The sequence below is a fragment of the Chinchilla lanigera genome, unplaced genomic scaffold (genome assembly GCF_000276665.1).
Source record: "Chinchilla lanigera isolate Chin_1 unplaced genomic scaffold, ChiLan1.0 scaffold00050, whole genome shotgun sequence".
Taxonomy (NCBI): domain Eukaryota; kingdom Metazoa; phylum Chordata; class Mammalia; order Rodentia; family Chinchillidae; genus Chinchilla; species Chinchilla lanigera.
Genome location: NW_004955451.1, coordinates 18,019,103 through 18,038,609, shown reverse-complemented (window position 1 = coordinate 18,038,609; position 19,507 = coordinate 18,019,103). Strand labels below are relative to the sequence as shown.

The 19,507-nt window shown below is 54.1% G+C and overlaps 1 protein-coding gene across 1 annotated transcript in view; it reads left to right on the top strand.

Annotated features, from left to right (window-relative positions):
• Arhgap27 (Rho GTPase activating protein 27) overlaps nt 1-19,507 on the top strand; it is a gene marked incomplete in the record, with an annotated part of 27,964 nt that overhangs the window by 1,404 nt on the left and 7,053 nt on the right. Inside the window, 2 exon segments of the mRNA XM_013519297.1 lie at nt 3-128; nt 19,071-19,481. Of these exon segments, the coding sequence (XP_013374751.1) occupies nt 3-128; nt 19,071-19,481 (537 nt within the window).

The window sequence follows — 19,507 nt, the reverse complement described above, 5'->3', positions numbered from 1 at the left end:
CCCCCCTGGAGGGCGTGCGCCGCGCCAAGGCCTGCAGCGTGGCGGGCTCCTGGGTGTGCCCGCGGCCCCTGGCGCGCAGCTGCTCAGAAGACGTCGACGAGGCTGCCACAGAGGGGACCCTGGAGCAGGTAGGCCCGGCTGGCAGAGACGCGTCCCGGCGGGAACGCACGTGAGGGAGGCCTCCATTCCTCTCTCGCGTTCTGCCACGGGAAGGCAGCCGAGCCTGGCTGGGGACCCGGCGCCCCCTGCGGCCCGGACGCCTGGCACAGCGCGCGCCGCTCAGTGGCGTCGGGGTCGGGTGCGAGGACGGCGCGAGAGACGGCTCTCCCCGCCGGTGGCTTCCGCCCTTTCCGTTCCTCGCTGAGCTCTCGGCGGGTTGGCTCTGGAAGAGATGCCAGGTTGGCGAGGCCCCCTCGGGGCTCGGTATGCGGGTTTGAGAAATCGAAAAGCGCGCGCTTTCAAGACACTCGTGCATCTCCGGCTACCTCCGCTGAGTCGGTCGCAGGGGCCGCGCGGGGAAGAAAAGCGCCGGAGCCGCGGCCGCCTCTGCCACATCCCCCGGCTGGGGACCCATCGGCGACTCGCTTTCTGTCCCGGGGCTCGGTTTGCGCGTTAGCCCGGAGGAGGGGCGGGTGGGAACGCCCGGGCCTCCCATCGCACGCACGAGGATGCCAGGCCCGGGCCGGGTCGGCCACCTGTCGCCTCCGCGCCACCCCGCCCCGTCTCGTCGCCCTGCGGACTTCGGGTTGCGGCAACGAAAACTCGAACTTGACCCTGCTGGGCCCCCTGCCAGGGGCTGCCGAGCCCCGGACTGCCCGTCCTCGTGTGTAAACACGACACCCAGATTCAGTCTTGCTGTGGGCTTTGCACGAGGGGCGATCGCGTGCGTCCCTTGCTCGGCCCTCGCTCCGGTTCTGCGGGGCCGCGCGCCCTCTTGTGGCCAGAGGGAAAAAGCACCCAGCGGGCGCGCTGAGGGCCGGTGGCCTTGGCAGGGTCACCCTCAAGCTGGCCGGGTGCCGTCCCTAGACTAGGAGGCCGGGTGCCTGCGCTCCATCCCGGCGGCCCTGTTCCCAGGAACTGTCCGGGCCTCTCTGGGTTCTGGCGCTTAGCAGCGGTGGGAGAGAGCCCACCGCCTTACCACGCACGCTTCTAGAGTTGTGGGGAGACCTTGCGCTCTGAACCCCACTATCTGGACCGGAGATTGCGCACCGAGGGTGTGTGTCGAGGAGGCGCGAGCAGCGGCGGCCCCCTGCTGGTGAGCCGGGGCTCTGCAGTCTTTCCAAGGGCTGCCACCCAAGACTTCCAGGTCCTCGTGATCTGAGACGTCACCCCAACCACCAGTGTCACTACCCAAGGTCCCTGTGACCTCTTTCTTTCTGCAGTGGTTTGGGGGTCACAGGGAGGAGCCAGGACCTCGAGAGACCTGGGTGTGGGGCAGAGAGGCCAAGTGTGGTTCTCCCGGACACCCTACTCCCCACAAAGGCCCAGGGTGGGGAGACGGGGTCCTGCAGAAGGAAGCCCCACCCTGCCTTTCCTAGTCAGGACAGCATTTCAGGTAGGAGCTTCCTCCTCAGCCTGTGCAGCAGGAACCCCTTAAGCAAGAGTGGTTGACCGCCTGCCTAGCCCCAGGTGAACTTGCAGATCCGCACAGCCACAGCTCTGGAGCTTGCTCTCTGGGAGCAGTGGCCCACAGGAAGGGACAGATCGTGAGTGTGGGCAGAGAAGCGTGTACATTTGGGGCATGGGTGGCGCTGGTGCTGGCAGGGTGGGGTGGGGTAGGTGTGCACGGCCCTCGCCTGGTGGACCTCTGTCAGCACTTGGAAGGCATTTTTCAGAGAATGGACTGGGACATAGGAAAAAACCCTATGACTGGGGTCACAAGAATGGCCAAGGACTTCCATGGCTTCCCCAGCATGGGGTGGAGGTGATAAAAACGGGCAAAGGAAGGAGATGGAGAGCAGAGAGGAAACAGCCAGGGAACGGGAAGGAAAAGCAGGAGCATGGTGGCCCAGAAGCCGAGGAGAAGGGGCCAGAGGAAAGGGGTGACAGGAGGGTCGGGGTAGATGAAGGCTGCAGGACACTTATCTGAAGTGGCCGCCCGAGGCCAGCTGGCCAAGGCTGAAGGAGGTGGGTGGAGACAGCAGGCAGGGAAGGGAGAGGCGGCTGGGAGCCCCAGGCTTTGCCAAGTGATGGCAGGAGCCGGGGCTGAGGAGGTGGGCGAGGGGCAGGACCCTGGGAAAGGGAAGGGCGCTAGGCCTAGGGCAGAGGGGTGAGGGGTGCAGACAAAGGACACAGAGCCTCTGCCACACAGGTGTGCCGCTCACCAGCCTGGACCTTGGGGACACAGTGTGCGGGGACAGTTCCCAAGGGCTGACAGCCCCATGGCTCTCGCTGACACAGGCACCCCATCTGGTCCAGAGAGGGTCTGTTGGCCTGAACTCCAACCCCACCCTCCGGGCTGTCTCAGCCTCCCTGCTCCCCCAGGCAAAAGCAGCACATGGCCGTGGGGGCAGGAAGGAGAAGCAGACAAGCCCCAGACTCACCCTCCCTCCCCAGCTGGGGAGGGGCCAAAGCCCCACCTCTGAGGGCCAGAGATGGGAGAGAGGACAGGGCTTGTCAGGAGAACCCCGCCCACCCAGGAGGCGTGGCCGAGCCCAGGGATGGCCAGGGACCTTGAGGTGTGGCCTCCTTCCCCGCCCTGGGCCTTGGCCCCAGGCCTTGGAGGCCAGGCAGGCGCAGATCTGGAGCCCGCCCTGCTGCCGGGCATTGGCCAGCTGGCCCCGCAGAGTTTCTGCTGCACTGCAACTCCTTACGCAAACAGCCTGGGAGGCACCACACCTGAGCAGGCCTGGCCTGGAAGGATCCCTGGGCCTTGCTCCTCCCTCTCCACCGCCAGGAATTGTGAGTGACCCCTCTGCTGGCACCGGGAGCTCAGGGAGGTTTCCTGCACTCTCCCCTGCCCTGGACTCCCCACTTGGCCTTCCCCGGACGCTTCTGGAACAAAGCTCAGGACAGACCCACTCATGCCCACTCGCGGCCAGCCCAGGAGTTTGGTAAGAGCAGGGAGCTGAAGCCGGGCTGAGACACTGCAGTGAGTGCCCTCCCTCCTCCGACGCCCCTCCCCAGGGGCGCTTGGCCGGTCCTTAGCGGGCCTGTGCCTCACCTGACCTTTCCTCCCCATGACTCACTGCTGCCCCAGGACCTGGCTTGTGAACGAGCAGGTTCTCGGACCCCGTTCCTCTCTACTTGCGGGGCTTCCACCATCGCCTCACCAGGCCGGGGCGACCTGTGTCCCCCGCACAGCGCCCTGGAGTCAGGCTCACTCCTCAGCCTTGGTCTCTGTCCCTGTTGGCGCCCAGGCCTCTGAGATGGGGCCGCTCCCCTCCCCCTACGCCCGGCCCAGTTGTCTCTGCCCTCCCTGGTCTGCAGGCAGCCTGTGTACTGGTCAGCATCAGGCCCTGGGGTACAGGATGATGAAGTTGGGGTCCTCATCAGAGTATTGGGGAGATTGGGGGCAGGGGCTGGGCTGGTGAGCAAAGGCACTGTGACCACTGGTGGATGTCCGGGGGGAGTGGGGCCCTAGGGTCCGGGGGCATTGGCGTTCTCGCCTAGATTGCGAAAGCTCTGTTTCCACACTGAGGGTCTAGTGTTCGTTAGGGTTAGGGAGCCACTGCCTAGCACAGGTGAGGCCCGAGGCCCACTGTCCAGCTCAGCCCTGGGCCCCCGTCGGCACCTGCTCTGCATCTTCTTAGCCAGAGAGCAGAGCCAGGTCCCATGTTGTCCTAGGAAGTTGAGGGTGCTGCCCCCGCATGTGTCCATCCTGGTCCTGTGGGGTGAGCTGGCCTGGTCACTGGGAGAAGAGGGGTGGTCCTGGGGCGCATGGTAAAGTGCATGACACCATTATGGTTAGAGCATCTGATGTGGTGTGTGAGTAATAGCCTCCTCTGCTTTTCATATTTTCTGTTGGAACATGGGTGTGTGTGACGGTGGCTGCAGGCTGGACATGCCTAGCCCCTTGCTCTGGGTCACCTGCCAAGGCCTGTGTCTGAATGTGTAGGTGGCGGTGTCTCCAGCACCTGGTCGAAACTCACTAACAGCACTTGGATAATGAGAAGTTTTATCTCTTTCCTGCTAGCATCTGGGTTTCTTTTTTGTTTTTTTTTTTTTTTTGAAACAGAGTCTTGCTATGCAGTTCAGGCTGGCCTTGAGCTCGCTTGGTAGTCCAGGCTGGTCTCAAACTCACAATGATCCTCCTGCCTCAGCCTCCCAAGTACTAGGATTACAGGCATGCGCCACTGTGCCTGGCAGCATCTGGGTTTCTGCCTGTTTTTACTCCTTTCAGCTTCTGCGGTGTGCTGACCACTGAGTATCCTCCTGCTTGTCCTTTCCTTTCCTTTCTCTTTGTCTTTTAAGACAAGTTTTTGGGTTTTTTGGGGGTTTTTTTGTTTTTGTTTTTGTTTTTTTTGAGACAAGTCTTTTTGTGCAGCTCCTGGCTTGCACTCTTGCCCTCAAGGCCCTCCTTCCCGATACCTTGGAGTGCCAGGATCCCAGGCAGGTCCCACGCCGGGCAAAGCACCCTGCTTTTTTTGCTTGCATACTGATGGAGTCAGGAAACTGCAAGTGCTGCCCGGACACTGGGGGGCCCCGGCCTTGGACAGCTAGCTGTCCAGGAGCAGCTGGTCAGCAAAGCCCTGTCAGGGTCAGGGCTGGTGCAGGCTGGGCTTGTCCCCTCCCAGAATTTTGTTGGCAGAAGTCTAGGCACGCTTCCTGGAGGAGGGGGCTGACCTCCAGGCCACCCCAGACCCAGGTTCTCGGTGGCAGACTTCTTTCTCATCGGTGCTAACTAGTCTATTCAAATTTTCTATTGGTTAATTTTGGCCATTTTATGTTTTATTAGGAAAGCATTTGTTTTCTCTAGATTTGTAAAATCTTCATTTAAAAATATATTGTGGATTTCTTTGGAGCCAATGAAATGATTTTTCTAAGCCTTTTATAGATGTAGAAAATTGTGTATTCTCTATATAAGGGATGTAAGTTTCCATGTGGATTGATCTGTTGGTCATGTTGATTCAGACTTTCATATCACTTTTTGTCTTTGCTTCTATAGAGGTTTTTAAAAGTTTCCACTCAGATTTTATCTATGAACTTGTGCTTTTCATCATTTTTGTTCTTTATATTTAGTACAATAATGTTGGGAGCACGCAGATTCCAGGTGCTGTCATCACAGGCTGCCCACCCTCTGTGTCCTGCATCAGTGTGTACCCTTAGATTTCAATATGGTCTGATATCTTTTGGTGTCTTTTTTCTTTTCAACCATAATTACTTTTTCTTGGCTGCTACTGGGGACTGAACTCCACCTTCACACTAGGTACATCCCTTGGCCTTTATTAATTTTAAGGTAAGGTCTTGCTAAGTCAGTAAATTGCCCAGACTGGATTTGAACTTGGGATACTCCTGCCTCAGCCTCCCATAGTTCACCCCACCATAATCATCTCTTTCCAAACAATTTTTATGCCCCCATGCCACCCCCCAGTGCTGAGGATTGAACTGGGTGAACATTCTACCGCTGAGTAACATCCTGACTTTTTTCATTTTTTATTTTAAGACAGGGTCTCACTAGGTTGCCAAGACTGACCTGTAACTTGTGACCCTCCTGCCTCAGCCTCTCAAATAGCTGGAATTTCAGGGATGTGCAACTATGCACCTACCTAGAAAGTTTATTTTTGTATATGTTTTACACGCATGTACAGTTTATGTACAGTACTTGTAAACCCAAGCTTTTTGTCCCTTAACCCATTTATGCCAAAGATTGCCGTTTCTTGAATTTCGCATGAAATTCCTATATGTTACCTAGAAAAATTCCAGGAACCAGAATTTGAAGAGAAAATTTTTAATTACCCTCTATGTTATGGGCATTCCAAAAATGGAACACTAGGCATAAAAGGGTTACAGGGACAGTCCAGCCTGCTTTGTTTGGTGAACAGCCATTTCCTGAATGTGCCTCTAGTATTTGCCTTTACTGTTTGGCCTCTGGTTGCCCCTTCAGTTGGGGTGCTGTTGACCCCTTTCGTGCTCTGTGCTTCCTTCTTCAGTGGCTTCTGCCTCACCAGACACACATCTTAGGCCCTACTGGGTGGGTTCTCAGGTGGATTTTTCTCCACATACCCCTCTGCAACTCACAGAACCTGCTGGTCTACAGACTTGGTGTCTTAGTTACTTTTCTTGTTGCTGAAACAGAATACCTGACACCCAAAAAGTTAAAAGGGGAAAGGTTCATCTGGTCACCCTTTGTCGAGATTTCAGTCCATAATCGGCTCACTCCATGACAGAGTGGCCCGTGGCAAGCAAGTGGCCAGCCACAAGGGACCACAGCAGCGTCTCCTGCCCCTTTTATACTCTGTCCAGGCTACCGGGATTAGGGGGAGCCAAGCCAATCAGTGGGCCCATTTGTAGTCTCCCACCCTTAATCCCAGCATCTTACACATCAGATCTACCCTCCTCTGAGAAGACACCCCCCCCCCCCCGCTGTGATGCATGGCACTCTGGGAGCTGTCTCCTTGTCAGCCTTTGTGCTCTCCCTGGGGCTCTGAGCCGTCCTGACCAGCTCCTCCAGGGTTTTCTCTCCCGCTCCGTCTCCTCCCCTATCTACTTTTGTCCTATGTTTGGTGTATTTTTTTTTTTTTTTTTTGAGACAGAGTCTCCCTGTGCAATTCAGGCTGGCCTTGAGCTCACTTTGTAGCCCAGGCTGGTCTCGAACTCTCAAGGATCCTCCTGCCTCAGCCTCCCGAGTGCTGAGATTACAGCCACCAAGCCTAGCTGTTTGGTGTATTTCTCCTGCTTTCTTCCAGACCACACATTGGAATCACAAGAGCAAGGGTTTTCCTTTAAGTAGTACAATTGTATTTCATGTCCTTAAAAAGTCTCTTGTTTTTTTAACTTTTTGCTTCACTTAAATCTCCATTAAAGAGCTCGTATTTTTTTGTTGAAGTTGTAATTGTACTTCTAGTCCATCTATCTGCTAGTAGCTGTGACTTTTTTAAACTGGTAATGTGCTGGGCATAGTTGTGCACACCTGTAATCCCAGCACTCTGGGAAGCTGAGTCAGGAGGATCACAGGTTTGAGCCCAGCCTGGGCAATTTAGCAAAGTCCTGTCTCAAAATAAATAACTATGGGACAGGAGCTGTAGCTCCGTGTGAAGACTCTGTATTCAATACACAGTGCTACAAATAAATAAATAAATCTTAAATGGTAATGGGTTTACAGTATTTCTTTTTTTTTTTAAATCAAACTGGGCACTACAGTGTACACCTTGTAGTCCTAGCTACTTAGAGGCTGAGGCAAGAGGATCACAAGTTCAAGGCCAACCTGGGCAATTTAGCAACACCTTGTTTCTTTTTTAAGTTTCTTGGTACAATTTAGATATACATAATGATCACATTCATCATAGGGAATTTGTACCTGTGTATGATATATCTTTATACCTCTTTTTTTCCTATTCCCCTCCCCTCCCTTCAACCCCTCTTCCCCTCCTTATTTACAAAGCTTTGTTTCTATCTTATCTTTCTTTTCTCATTGTTTTCTTTTCCCTTCCTTCCTTCTCCCTTCCCCCTCCCTAGTTTCCCTTTCCTTTGGAACAATTTCTTCCTATTTCACAATATTTATTCTACATTTTGGTTCTTAGTTACACTTTCAGTTTCTCATACCAAAGAGGCGATGCAATATCCATACATGTGTGTCTGATTTATTTTACTTAAGACCATGGTCTCAAGGTACATCCATTTAGCTTATCCTTCTTTATGGCAGAGTAGTACTCCATTATAAAAGAAAAACACCACATCTCTTTTATCCATTTACCGCTTGAAGGACATTTGGGCTGTTTCCAAGATTTAGCTATTACACACTGTGCTGCTACAAACATGAGTGTACATGTATCACTGTGGTATGTTATTGGGGACCCTGGAAAGTGACGCCAGTCTCCAGTTTGGTTCTGTGATGCAAGGCTGAAAAGAAAAACTGAGAGACAAGATAAAAGTGAAATAGGGAACTGAGATGGTCAGTGCTTGAGACAGCGAAGTCCCTGGCCCAGCCAGATCCACAGTACTTACTGGTCATAAATCTACAGAGCCGGGTGAGGAGGTCTTGTGTGGTTGTTGGGGGTAAGACGCTGACACAGCCAGGGCTTATAAAGGAGGGAACAAAACATCCCTGCATCAAGGACAGAAGAGACCAGGAAAAGGTCATGGTTACCGACTAATTCATTCCTCAAGTAAAATAAACAATCCTGGGAAAAGAATTCTGGGAGAGTTGCTTGTCCTCAGCTGTGTGTTATCTCCTTTCAGAGCCCACGGCCTCACAGACCAGACCTCTGGTCTTGCTGTGGCCGTCGGCAGGGCTAATGCTAATCCGCACACCATGGTAGTGCTGTTCTGAGTCACGTAGGCTTTGGCCAACTCACTACTGAAAACAAGCCAGCCGTGGACTCTTAACTCTTTACAGCCGCATTGCTTACAGCCTGCTCTGGGCGTAATCAGTGGGGCGGTCACCCTCAGTCTGATGCTTTTTCTTTTTCTTTTTTTGGGGGGGTTTTTTGGTTTTGGTTTTTTTCCAGTACCGGGAATCGAACTCACAACCTTGTGCTTGCCAGGCAGGTGCTGTGCCACTGAGCTAAATCCCCAGCCCCCTGGTGCTTTTTCTGATGAATGTCCACATTGATTTCCGCATGGTTGCACCAGTCTGCACTCCCACCAGCAGTGGGAAAGGGTTCCTTTTTCCCCACAGCCACTCCAGCATTTGTTACTGTTTGATTTCTTTATAATAGCCATTCTTTCTGGTGTGAGACTGGATCTTAGCATTATTTTAATTTGTATCTCTTGAATGACCAGTGATGTTGAACATTTTCTCGTATATTTATTTGCCATTTCTACTTCTTCAGCTGAGAAGTGTGTATTCATCTCAGATGCCCATCTTTGGACTGGGTCTTTAAATTTTGAGGGGGTTGGGTTTTTTTTAATTCTCTCTGTATTCTAAATATTAGTCTTTTGTCTGAGGAATAGTTGGCTAAGATTTTTCCCCGATGTGTGGTTTGTCTCTTCAGTCTTTGGTGTGCAACTAGATAAAGAAATAGATGAGAGACAGAAAGCTGAGGTCAGGTGGAGCCCACTGTCCCGCTGGGAGGAAAGGAGCTGCTCAGCCACTGTGGTGTGTTGGTTTATACTCTCCAGAGGTTGATGTCCACTTCAGCCCCTCTGCCTAGCAACTTCATGTGGGAACCTGAGCACCTCTCCTTCTGGGAGCCAGAACAGCTTGTTTTCTTGGCTTGCCTCGATTGAGCTCCAGCTTTAGCCCCCGCTACATGTTGGTGATTTCTTTTGCTATGCAAAAACCTTTTAATAAGGTGAGATCACAGTCGTTGACTCGCTGTAGTATTTCTATGCAGTCAGGGTTGTATTCATGAAGTCTTTGCCTACACCTATGTATTCTGGAGTTCTCCCTAGTCTCTCTTCCAGCAGATTTAGTTTCTGTTATAAAATTTAGATTTTTTTTTTTCTCATGCACAATAAGAATTTTATTTCCTAAAAATGTCCACATGAAAATATAAAATACTTTAATAGTCTAGGATAAGTCATTGGTATATAAAAGGTGTAAAAGGTTCTATTTTTTTTTACATTAGATTTTATTGGTACATTTTAGATATACATAAAGATCACATTCGTCATAGAAAAGATAGTACTCTTAACAGTCTTGGATATCATTGGTATGTAAAGCAATGATGTCATTGCATTCTTGACTCTAAAAATCATGCACAGTCCATAAATGAAGGCTGTTAGGACATATATACGAAAGAATATAACTAGGGAACTTGGATTAAAACTCAGAGAGTTATCTAGGAGTGGTAGTGCACACCTGTAATCCAGCACTCAGGAGGCTGAGGCAGGAGGATCATTGCAAGTTCGAGACCAGCCTGGGCTACAAAGTATGCTCAAGGCCAGCCTGAACTGCATAGCGAGACCCTGTCTCAAAAAGGCAAAAAAAAAAAAAAAAAAAAACTTAGAAAGTTGACTCTTTTCCATAAAACTAAATGAGAGTGCATTCCACATATCTTAGCTATAAGATGTACTTTAATGCCAGTCTTAGTTAACTTGCAATTTTTTCCTTTTCCCTTCCTTCCTTTTCCCTTTTCCCTATCCTAGTTCCTTTTTCCTTTTGAACAATTTCTTCCCATTTCACAACATCTATTGTACATTTTAGATCTTATTTACTCTTTCAGTTTCTCAAACCAGGGAGATAATACAATGTTTACACATGTGAGTCTGATTTATTTCACTCATGAATATGGTCTCAAGTTTCATCCATTTACCTATAAAAGTGAGTTTATTCTCCTCAGCTGAGTAGTACTCCATTGTATAAAAATACCACATCTTTTTTATCCATTCCTCAGTCAATGGGCATTTATTTGGGTTGTTTCCAAGATTTAGGTATTACAAATTGTGCTGCTATAAATATAGGTGTACATATATTGCTGTGGTATGATTTTAATTATTCTGGGAAGATACCACGAAGGAGAATAGCTGGGTCAAATGGAACCTTGAATAGTAGCTTTTTGAGGAATCTCCTTACTGATTTCCATAGTGGTTGCACCAGTCTGCACTCCTACCAACAGTGGAGAGTTCCTTCAGTCCCGCCAGCATTTATTATTAGTTGATTTCTTGATGATAGCCATTCTTTCTGCAGTGAGATGGAATCTCAGTGTTGTTTTATTGTGTTTCTCGAATGACCAGTGATGTTGAACATTTTTTCATATATTTATTTGCCATTTTTATTTCTTTATCTGAGAAGTGCATATTCATCTCAGATGTCCATTTTTTGATTGAGTCTTTGAATTTGGGAGAATCTCATTTCTTTCAATTCTTATATGTTCTAGATATAAGTCCTTTGTCTAAAGGACAGTTGGCTAAAATTGTTTCCCACTACATGGGTTGCCTTTTCACTCTGTTGGTGATTTCTTTTGTTTATTCTTTTGGTAGTGGGAATCAAACTCAGGACCTTGCACTTGCCAGACAGGCGCTTGTACCACTGAGCTGTGTCCCTGGCCCTGGTGGTTTCTTTTGATGTGCAAAAGCTTCTTAATAAGATGAGATCCCAGTAGGTGGTTCTTTGAAGTATTTCCCATGAGTCTGGGTGTTCTTTATGAACTCTCTGCCTACAGCTGTGTCTTCAGGATTTCTACCTACTCTATCCTCCAACAGATTTCTATTTAGATCTTTGGTTAGAGACATGGTTCTAGTTTTATAGTCTTGCTGAGACAAATACCCAACGCCCACAATGAAGGAAGGAAAGGATTATTTAGCTCACCGTCTGTGGAGGTTTCAGTCCATACTTGGCTGGCTCCGAGGCAGAGTGGCGCATGGCAGAGGGCAAGCCTTCATGGCCGCAGGACACAGCCGAAACAAGAGCAAAAGTGAGGAGTGGCGGCGAGTGGCGGCGAGCAGCCTCTTTCCCTCCCTTACATTGTAAGCAGGCTTCCCCCACCCAGGGGGCTGCAGCACTCACCTAGTTCCATGCCCTGCTCTTCCCCAGGCTCAGGATGGATACAAAGTAAGCACCCTGGCTTCCTGCTGAGTCACTTAGCCAAACCTCTAGACTCCCCAGGTTGACACAATGTATCAACTATAACACTTACCTTTGTTACCCAGAATTATTTTTGCTATTCTAAGTCTCTTCTGGTTGGAAGTTAATTTTAAGATTGCCTTCTTTAATTCTTTGAGATATGCTGTTGGCATTTTGATTGGGATTGCATTAAATCTGCATGACAATTGTGAAAACCCTATTTCAAAATAACAGTGTTTTTCAAAGGCTGGGCATAAGGACACACACCTGTAATTAAGAACTCGGGAAGCAGACCCAGGAGGATGGTGAGTTTGAGGCCAGCCCGGACTACATAGCTAGAGTTTGTCTCAGAATAAAATAAAAATTTTAAAAAGGATTAGGGACGTATGTCAGTGTGACATTTCCGTCAGCTTAGAAGTCACCGCTTTCATTCAGTCTTTCTCCATTCTTGCAGACTTTCTTTACTGAACACAAACCAGCGCGTTGTATCAGTGGCCTGGTCTGTGTCTTGTGCACAGGTGCAGGTGCTGTGCCTGCCCATTCCTTGCCCACATGCTCTTCAATTCTGCTGCAGGGAGGCCTCGCAGTTCCTCTGACTGCCCTGTGCTGAACTCTGGGATGGCTTCCTCTCTGCCCCTCGTGCCCCATGAGGGTAGGGACAATTCCAGAAGGGTTTCAGGTCAAGGGGAAAGGATAGGCCACCAGATTGCCAGTGAGGAGGGTTATACCAGGGTGATGGCCCACCAGCCCGGAGGTTGCCTTTCTACCTACACCCATTCGTCCAATTTTTTTTTTCCTGCCAATCTGATAGTAAAATATACAGTAGTGTCCTAGGAGGTTTTGTTTTTGTTTTTTTGTCTGTTTTTTTTGGGGGGGGGTTGGTCTTTCTGAGACAGGGTCTCGCTATGCAATTCAGCCTGGCCTTGAGCTCACTTTATAGCTCAGGCTGGTCTCAAACTCACAACGATCCTCCTGCCTCAGCCTCCCGAGTGCTGGAATTACAGGCGTGCGCCACCATGCCCAGCTTCTTAGGAGGTTTTGAATTTACATTACACTTTCCATGTATTCACCTGCAATTTGTTTTTCTTTGCCTGTGGATAGTCTACTCATATCTTTTACCTATTTGTCTATTGTGTTACTGGCCTTCTTACTGATTTCAAGCATTGTCTATATTAGGGGAAATAGCCCTCTATTACATGAGTTGCTATTTCTCCTTCAAGTTCATCTTTGTGTGTGTGTGTGTGCATGTGTGCATGGGCATGCACACATGTGCACACACACATGTGCATGTGTGCATGTGTGTGTGTGCATGGGCATGCACACATGTGCACATACCTGGGCTCAAGGGATCTTCCTGCCTTAGCCCTCCAGTAGCTGGGACTACAGGCACGTACCTTCACATCCAACCTGGTTTGTCCGTTGGCTTTGCTAATGTACCATTTGGCCATGCCAGCATGACCTCTTGATGCAGTCAATAGGGTTTTTTATACCAGGGTTGTCACAAACGTGTGAGTAACGCCCTGTGGCTTTCTGGTGGCTGAAGATTTGCCAGACGATAGGAATTTTCAGCTGCTTTGGTTTGATTTGTGATTTTTTTTGCAGTACTGGGGATTGAACCCAGGGCCTTATCCACTGAGCCTTTGCACCCCAGCCCTGCCCTTTTTTTTTTTTTTTTTTTTTGAGGAGGAGTCTCACTTAATTACCCAGTAGGCTAGACTCAAATTAGCAATTTTCCTGCCTCAGCCTCTCAGAGGGCTGGGATTACAAGAGTGCACCACCACACCTGGCCTGACTTCATTTGTTTTAACATTTAAATCTTTAGGGCTGAGGATATAGCTCAGTGGCATAAGTGCCTGCCTGGCAGGGCAAGGTCCTGAGTTCAATTCCTGGTATTAAAACAAAAAAAATTTTTTTTAAAAAAACATTGGGGGCTGGGGATTTAGCTCAGCGGCACAGAACCTGCCTGGCAAGCACAAGGTCGTGAGTTCAATTCCCGGTACCAGAAAACCAAACAAAAAAAATAATAATAATTAAATCTTTAATCCTTGAGGATGTATCCAAGTGGACAGAGTGAGGTGTGGACCCACCTCTATTTCAGTCCCCATGGCACCCCTTGGTCAGCCCCGATGGTCCTGAGTGTGTCCAGCTCCTATGGTGCTGAGTGTGTCCAGCGGCTGAGAGGCTGAGGCAGGCCTGCGGGCCGGTTCCCCAGGGCCTGTGGAGTTGTGGTGGCCCCTCAGTGGCCCTGCCATGGCCGAGGGCATGGCCCTGTCCCCGAGTGCTCCCTGCTCTGCCTTGTCCACCCCTTGGCTCCCCAGGATCCTGGGCACCAGGTCCACCCAGGGCCACCCACTTTCTCCCTGGGCCCCTGCTTGCCTGGGGGAAGAGAAGCAGGCATGCCTGAGTCACCGCCCCCAGGATGCCAGCCCCAGGCTGCACCCTGAGGAAGGGAAGGGAGTGTGTGTCCACAGCAACCAGAGTGAAGACCAGTGCAGCTTTTGAGAGAGGTTTTTGTTTTTGTTATTACTGCTTTTTGCAGATCTAGGTTGGAGCCCAGGGCTCTGTGCGCTAGGCATGTGCTCTCCCACGGAGCTGCACCTCCAGGGCCCCCTCTTCTTAAAAAGCATTTTATTATGAAATTTTTCAAGCACACAGAAAAGTAAAAGATTATCTTTAAAAATGAGCACCACTGTGCTTTTTACCTAGATGCAGCAGGACTGGCCACGTTTGCTTGTTTACTGAGCTGAGGAGTTGTTAGTTCCACACAGCAGCCTGTTATGCGTGGAACCTCTGGCATCTCTGGGAAGGGCAGGTCTCCATAACCACTGCATTGTCATCCGACAGCAGGTCCCCGAGTGTCACGGAGACCTGGGCACTGTCAGACTCCCCCACTGCCCTGCAGCCTGCCCCACAGCCTGCTTGCCCCAGTGTGCACCAGAGCCCGGGCCGCTCTTGGCTGTCCTTCAGCCACTCCTTGACAGCCCTCCTTTCTCAGCTGGGCTGTGTTCTGCCGCTCTGCACTGCGCCTGAAGCAGTCGTCCGGCCCAGAGACTCAGGAAGGCCTCCAGGCCTCTGCACGAGGGTCAGGAGAGTCAGGAGGGTCGGGCACCAGCCTCCAGGTGGGCACAGAGGACACCCAGGGGCCTGGATGTGGAGCTCGGCTGTTGACCCAGCTGGCTGCCCACTCCCAGCACCAGGGCACTGAGGTGAGGGAGGGACAGGGTGTGGAGCCAGCCTTTACGGCTAGGGAACAGGAAACAGGCTGGGTCCGTCCAACGAGAGGGGACAGGCAGCGGCCAGGAGAGGGCGCTGGAGAGCAAGGGCAGGAAGCCAGAGGGAGAGACCTTGAGTGCCTGATTGGAAGGAGCTGAGGCTCTCTGGGGTGGGGAAATGGGTATGGCCAGGGGGGTGCGGGTGCCAGTGCCTTGGAGGAAAGAAAGTGACCACGTGCTGGCCCGGAGGTTCCTCGAAGTGGGCCCTGCCGGCGCCGGCCAGCTCTCGCACAACACGGTGTGAGCCCCAGGGCCACAGCCCAGACCTGGCAGCCCCGGGAGCAGGCCCACAAGAACCCGCGGGGTTACCCAGGGCCGGGCCGGGCCCCATCAAAACTTGAGGTCAGAAAAAGCAGAAGTGTGCCCTGCTTTCTACCGTCTCTGGGGCGTGGGAACTCAGCAGCCAGTCAGGACAGGGCAGGACGCCGGTCACACAGCTGCAGGACTGCGGTCCGGAGACGCCAGCGTTGCCCAGAGAGAGGCCATGGCGGGGTCTCCCAGGCCCTTCCGGGCTCCTGCTCCTGCTGTTTGGCTTGTGCCTCAGACCCATATGTCCCGGTCATGAGGTCATGAGCCCCCCAGCAGGGTGAGGATGCAGGGGCCGGGCGGGGCGGTGCTGCTGTGAACTCCATGCCCCTCCCTCCGGTATTCTCAGAGGTGCGATGCTGTGCTGGAGGAGACCACGACCAAGCTGAGGACCACTGTGGTTGCCACCTCTCTGCCTGGGGGAGGGGAGGTGGGGCTGCACGGGTCGCTGTCCCCTGGGGCTGCATGCTGGGCCTGGCCTGGGGTCTGGGCTCCCAAAGGGAACATGGGGGACTGGGCCGGGCAGAGAAGAGCAGAGGCTGCAGCACACTGCCCTCCCCAAGCGCCCCAGGCCCCAACTGTGCCCCAGGCCTGGCTGTACTGTGTTCTTATCCCGAGTGCAAAGGGGCACAGCGGAGACCGTGGGGGGAGGAGCCCGAAAGGAGAGGAAGCCAGGTGGCTGAGGAGGGCGCACCCTGGGAGGGGCGGATGAGATGGTCCCCAGCGCTCCGAGGAGCCAGCGCCCACCCTTCCGCCGATGTCGTGGCAGCAGTGTGTGGCTGTGGACAGGGACCAGGGTGTGTCGGGTCCTGGGGACCAGGTCTGCAGGACACAGACCAACTGGCAGTCGGGTGGCCAGACAGTGGTACAGCCAGAGCCCTCCTGTCCACGAGGCTGGCAGGTTGGGGTGCTGCTCCCCAACATCTGCCCAGACCCCTTCCTCTTTGGGAACGTTCCTCCCCAAGAGCTTCCTGTCTCCCTTCCATCCTCCCAGAGTCGGAGTTGACAGCCCCTCCTGGTCCTGTTTGTGCCCCAGGCCAACCAGGCCCAGCCGCTGTCCGGGTAGCACCCCCACTGCCCTGAGTTGAGGTGCCACCCTCAGTGCGCAGGCTATGCCTGGCCGGGGACCTCGTGTGGCCCTGGGGGTGGGGACTCACAAAAGCAGCAGCCCGGGGCCTGCCGCCGCTTGCGCTGTCTCCGCAGCACTTCCGCAGCCCTGACAGGAAATGCTGCAGTCTCAGCCTCCGCCATCTCCGGCAACTTCTTGTTTCCTTGTTGCCCTGTGGCAGCCCTGGGGTTGTGCCCCCTGGCTCCATCCCTAGAACTTTCCCAGGGCCCAGCCTGGCAGCTCAGAGGGGACAGGATGGTGGACGTGATTGCTAGACTGACGAGGAGGCAGAGCCGGGCTTTGCGGGTTCAGGTAGGGAGGGAGGCTCGGCTCCAGGGGCCTGTGGGTGCCCCCCTGTGAGGAGCTTGCAAGCGGGGCTCTTCTCTTCTGCCTCTTTCCTCCTCGGAGGCCGGCTGGGATGCCAAGGTCTGAAGCTCGGGCCTGGGGACTGGGGCCCAGGGGAGCATGGCTGTCAGAAACGTGGGCCCACAGCACTGTAAGCCAGGGTCCCTCTTCACCCTGTCAGTCCTCAGGTCTGAGGGGAGCTACTTCCTTTTTTGAGCTCTGTTCTGTGTCCCAGGCTGGGACTGAGGCTGTCAGAACTCTGTTGACAGGCTGGCTGGGCCTGGGTCTCCGGGACAGGTCACCTCTGCTGCAGCCTCTGTGGGAAAGGCATGCGCCCTGCCCCTGAGCTCTAGTGAGGTCCTCGCTCCTGCCCGTCCGGGCCTTCGGGTGCTTCTCTCAGAGGCTGTCTGCCCCCACCCCGTGTGCTGCACCCCTCTCTTCCCTGTGACAGCTCTGTCACACCAGGGACCTAAGCTTCTCCCTCCCAAACCATCTCCGTACCTGTTGGTGTACCTGTGCACGGCCGGGCCCTGTGAGCTGCCAGGCAGAGTCCCCACTCCCCACCCCACAGCCCCGCACAGGACAGGCCCGGAGTCCAGCTGGGGCAAGAGGCATGGGCAGCTTTTCACCCTCCTTTCCCCAGCCTCCATCTGTCCTCCCAGGGGTCTCCTGGGTTCTGGGGCTCAAACCCTCATTCTCAGAAGTTCCTGCTCAGAGCTCTCTGGAGTGGAGGGGTGTGTGTTTGTGTTGCTCCTTGGACTGGGGACTCTGGTTTTAAAGCAGTGTTTTGGGCAGGTCTGCACTGGGCTGCATCTTACTCTCGAGACTCCTGCCTTTGAGGTGAGCAGGTAGGTGGATGTCTGGTCCACTAACTGACCTCCTTGAGCTTGGTGCTGGCAGGCTAGACTTCAGTGCCCTGAGAGATGGCTGTGAGCTAAGAGCAGGGTAGAGCAGGACTTGGGGGGGGCAAGGAATGAGGAGACAGCTGGGGAGGTAGGAGGTGCCTCTGTTGGAGGCTGGGACAGCCAGCTGTGCGGGAGATACACAGTGCCGTGTGAGGCTCGGAGTGGCAGGGAGAAGTGAGCAGAGGGTCCCAGAGCTGAAGGAGACGGGCAGGAAGTGGTAGATCCTGCAGCTCCTGGGGACCCTGCCCTGTCTAAACCCTCAGCCTCTTCCTCCCTGACAGTGTCTGCCTTCCTGCCTGGCAGTGATGGGCACCCACTCTCACCCCATCCACACAGGTGTGCACTCGAGGGTTGGCATGGCAGGGTGGGGATCTGCCCACTCACCCCGTTGAGTTCCCGTGCCAGGCCAGGTGCCTGGCACGGGGCAGAGCAGCCAGCCCTTGGATGAATGACTAGATGCCCACCAGGGGCCCAGGCAGAGGCCACGCTGAGCAGGGCATGCTTCCCCTCTCCGAGGTGTCACCATCAACAGAAGAATTTGTGAAGCTTTTAAGTTTTACTGTACAAAATTTAGAGGCTACAAAAAGTTTAAAGGAAACCATCACACCTCTGACTGGAGCTGCTGCTCAATGCAGGAGCTTGCCTGGCACGTGTGGGGCCGCAAATTCAATCCCAGCACCACAAAAAACAAAACCAAGCGCACAGAATTGGACCGCTGCTGTTCTTCCGTTTTGAACTCTGTTTTTGTATTCGGCATTATGTGTTCGTAGGAAACTGTGTTCATCTTCCGTGCTGTTCGCGCTGGGGTTTAATCACGGGTGATCTGTGGGAGGCGGTGGGTTTCGTGGGGTGGGCGTGGGGCTCTGGAAGCCGCACCTGAGCTGAGTACTGGGGAAGAGGCGCCAGGCAGATGCGAAGGGCGGAGCAAGGGGAGTAGGCCGGGCCACGCCCTCCCTCGGGGCGCAGCACCGCAGGTGGGGACCTCCAGCAACTCAGAGCCACTGAAGTGTAAAGTTCACCTCGAGGGACAGGGCGTGGCAGGAAGGGAGGGACAAGACGGGACCGGACTCTGCCTTGTGGAGGTGTGAATCAGACCTCGCTGGGGGGCGTGGATACGGGGTGACAGGGGCCCCAGCGCCGGCTTCCTCTTCACTCGCACAGCTGTCCATGCTGACACCTGCAAAGCTCACAGGGGAAAGTGCCAGCGCCATCAGAAGGTTCAGGCCCCAGGGATGAGCTCTGGGGTAGTGGGTGCAGTAGGGACGGGAGTGGGAACCAGAGGGCCATCCCGCCGTCAGTCCTGCCCACCGTCCCACAGTTGTGAGACGGGTCGCGCCGTTAATGGATAATCAGAGGTCAGTCAGTACTCCCGGCCGCTTCGAGGAACCGCTCCTCCGCCCCGCTCCCCCACCGCCTTCCCGGCCTGGGCGGGACGGCCGCTGAGGCCAGGAGGCCGAGGCAGGCAGGTGAGGGCGGCGCCGGCCCGTGGCCCCTCGACGAATACCCGTCCCTGTCCCTGCCCGCAGGTGGACGCGCCCTCCGAGCCCGTGTACGTGAACGTGGGGCGGCCCCCGGCCCCGTCGCCACGCGCGCCCGCCGCCCCCCGGCCCGACCCCGCGTGGGAGGCGTGGGAGGAGCACACGGACGCGGACAGCGGGCGCCGCTACTACTACAACCGCGACACCGGCGCCACCACGTGGGAGCCGCCGGGCGAGGCCAGCCCGGCCGCCTCCCCCGCCTCGGCGGGCAGCCGTGAGAGCCTGGAGAGCGAGTGGGACCAGTACTGGGATGAGGACAGCCGCAGGGTATTCTTCTACAACCCGCTGACGGGCGAGACGGCCTGGGAGGACGCGGCGGGCGACGAGGACGAAGACGCGCCCGGGGACGCGCCGGACATGCATCAGGGGCCGAGCCCCGGCAGCCCCGCGGGTCGGCGGGTGAGGGGGCGGGGCGGTGGGCGGGG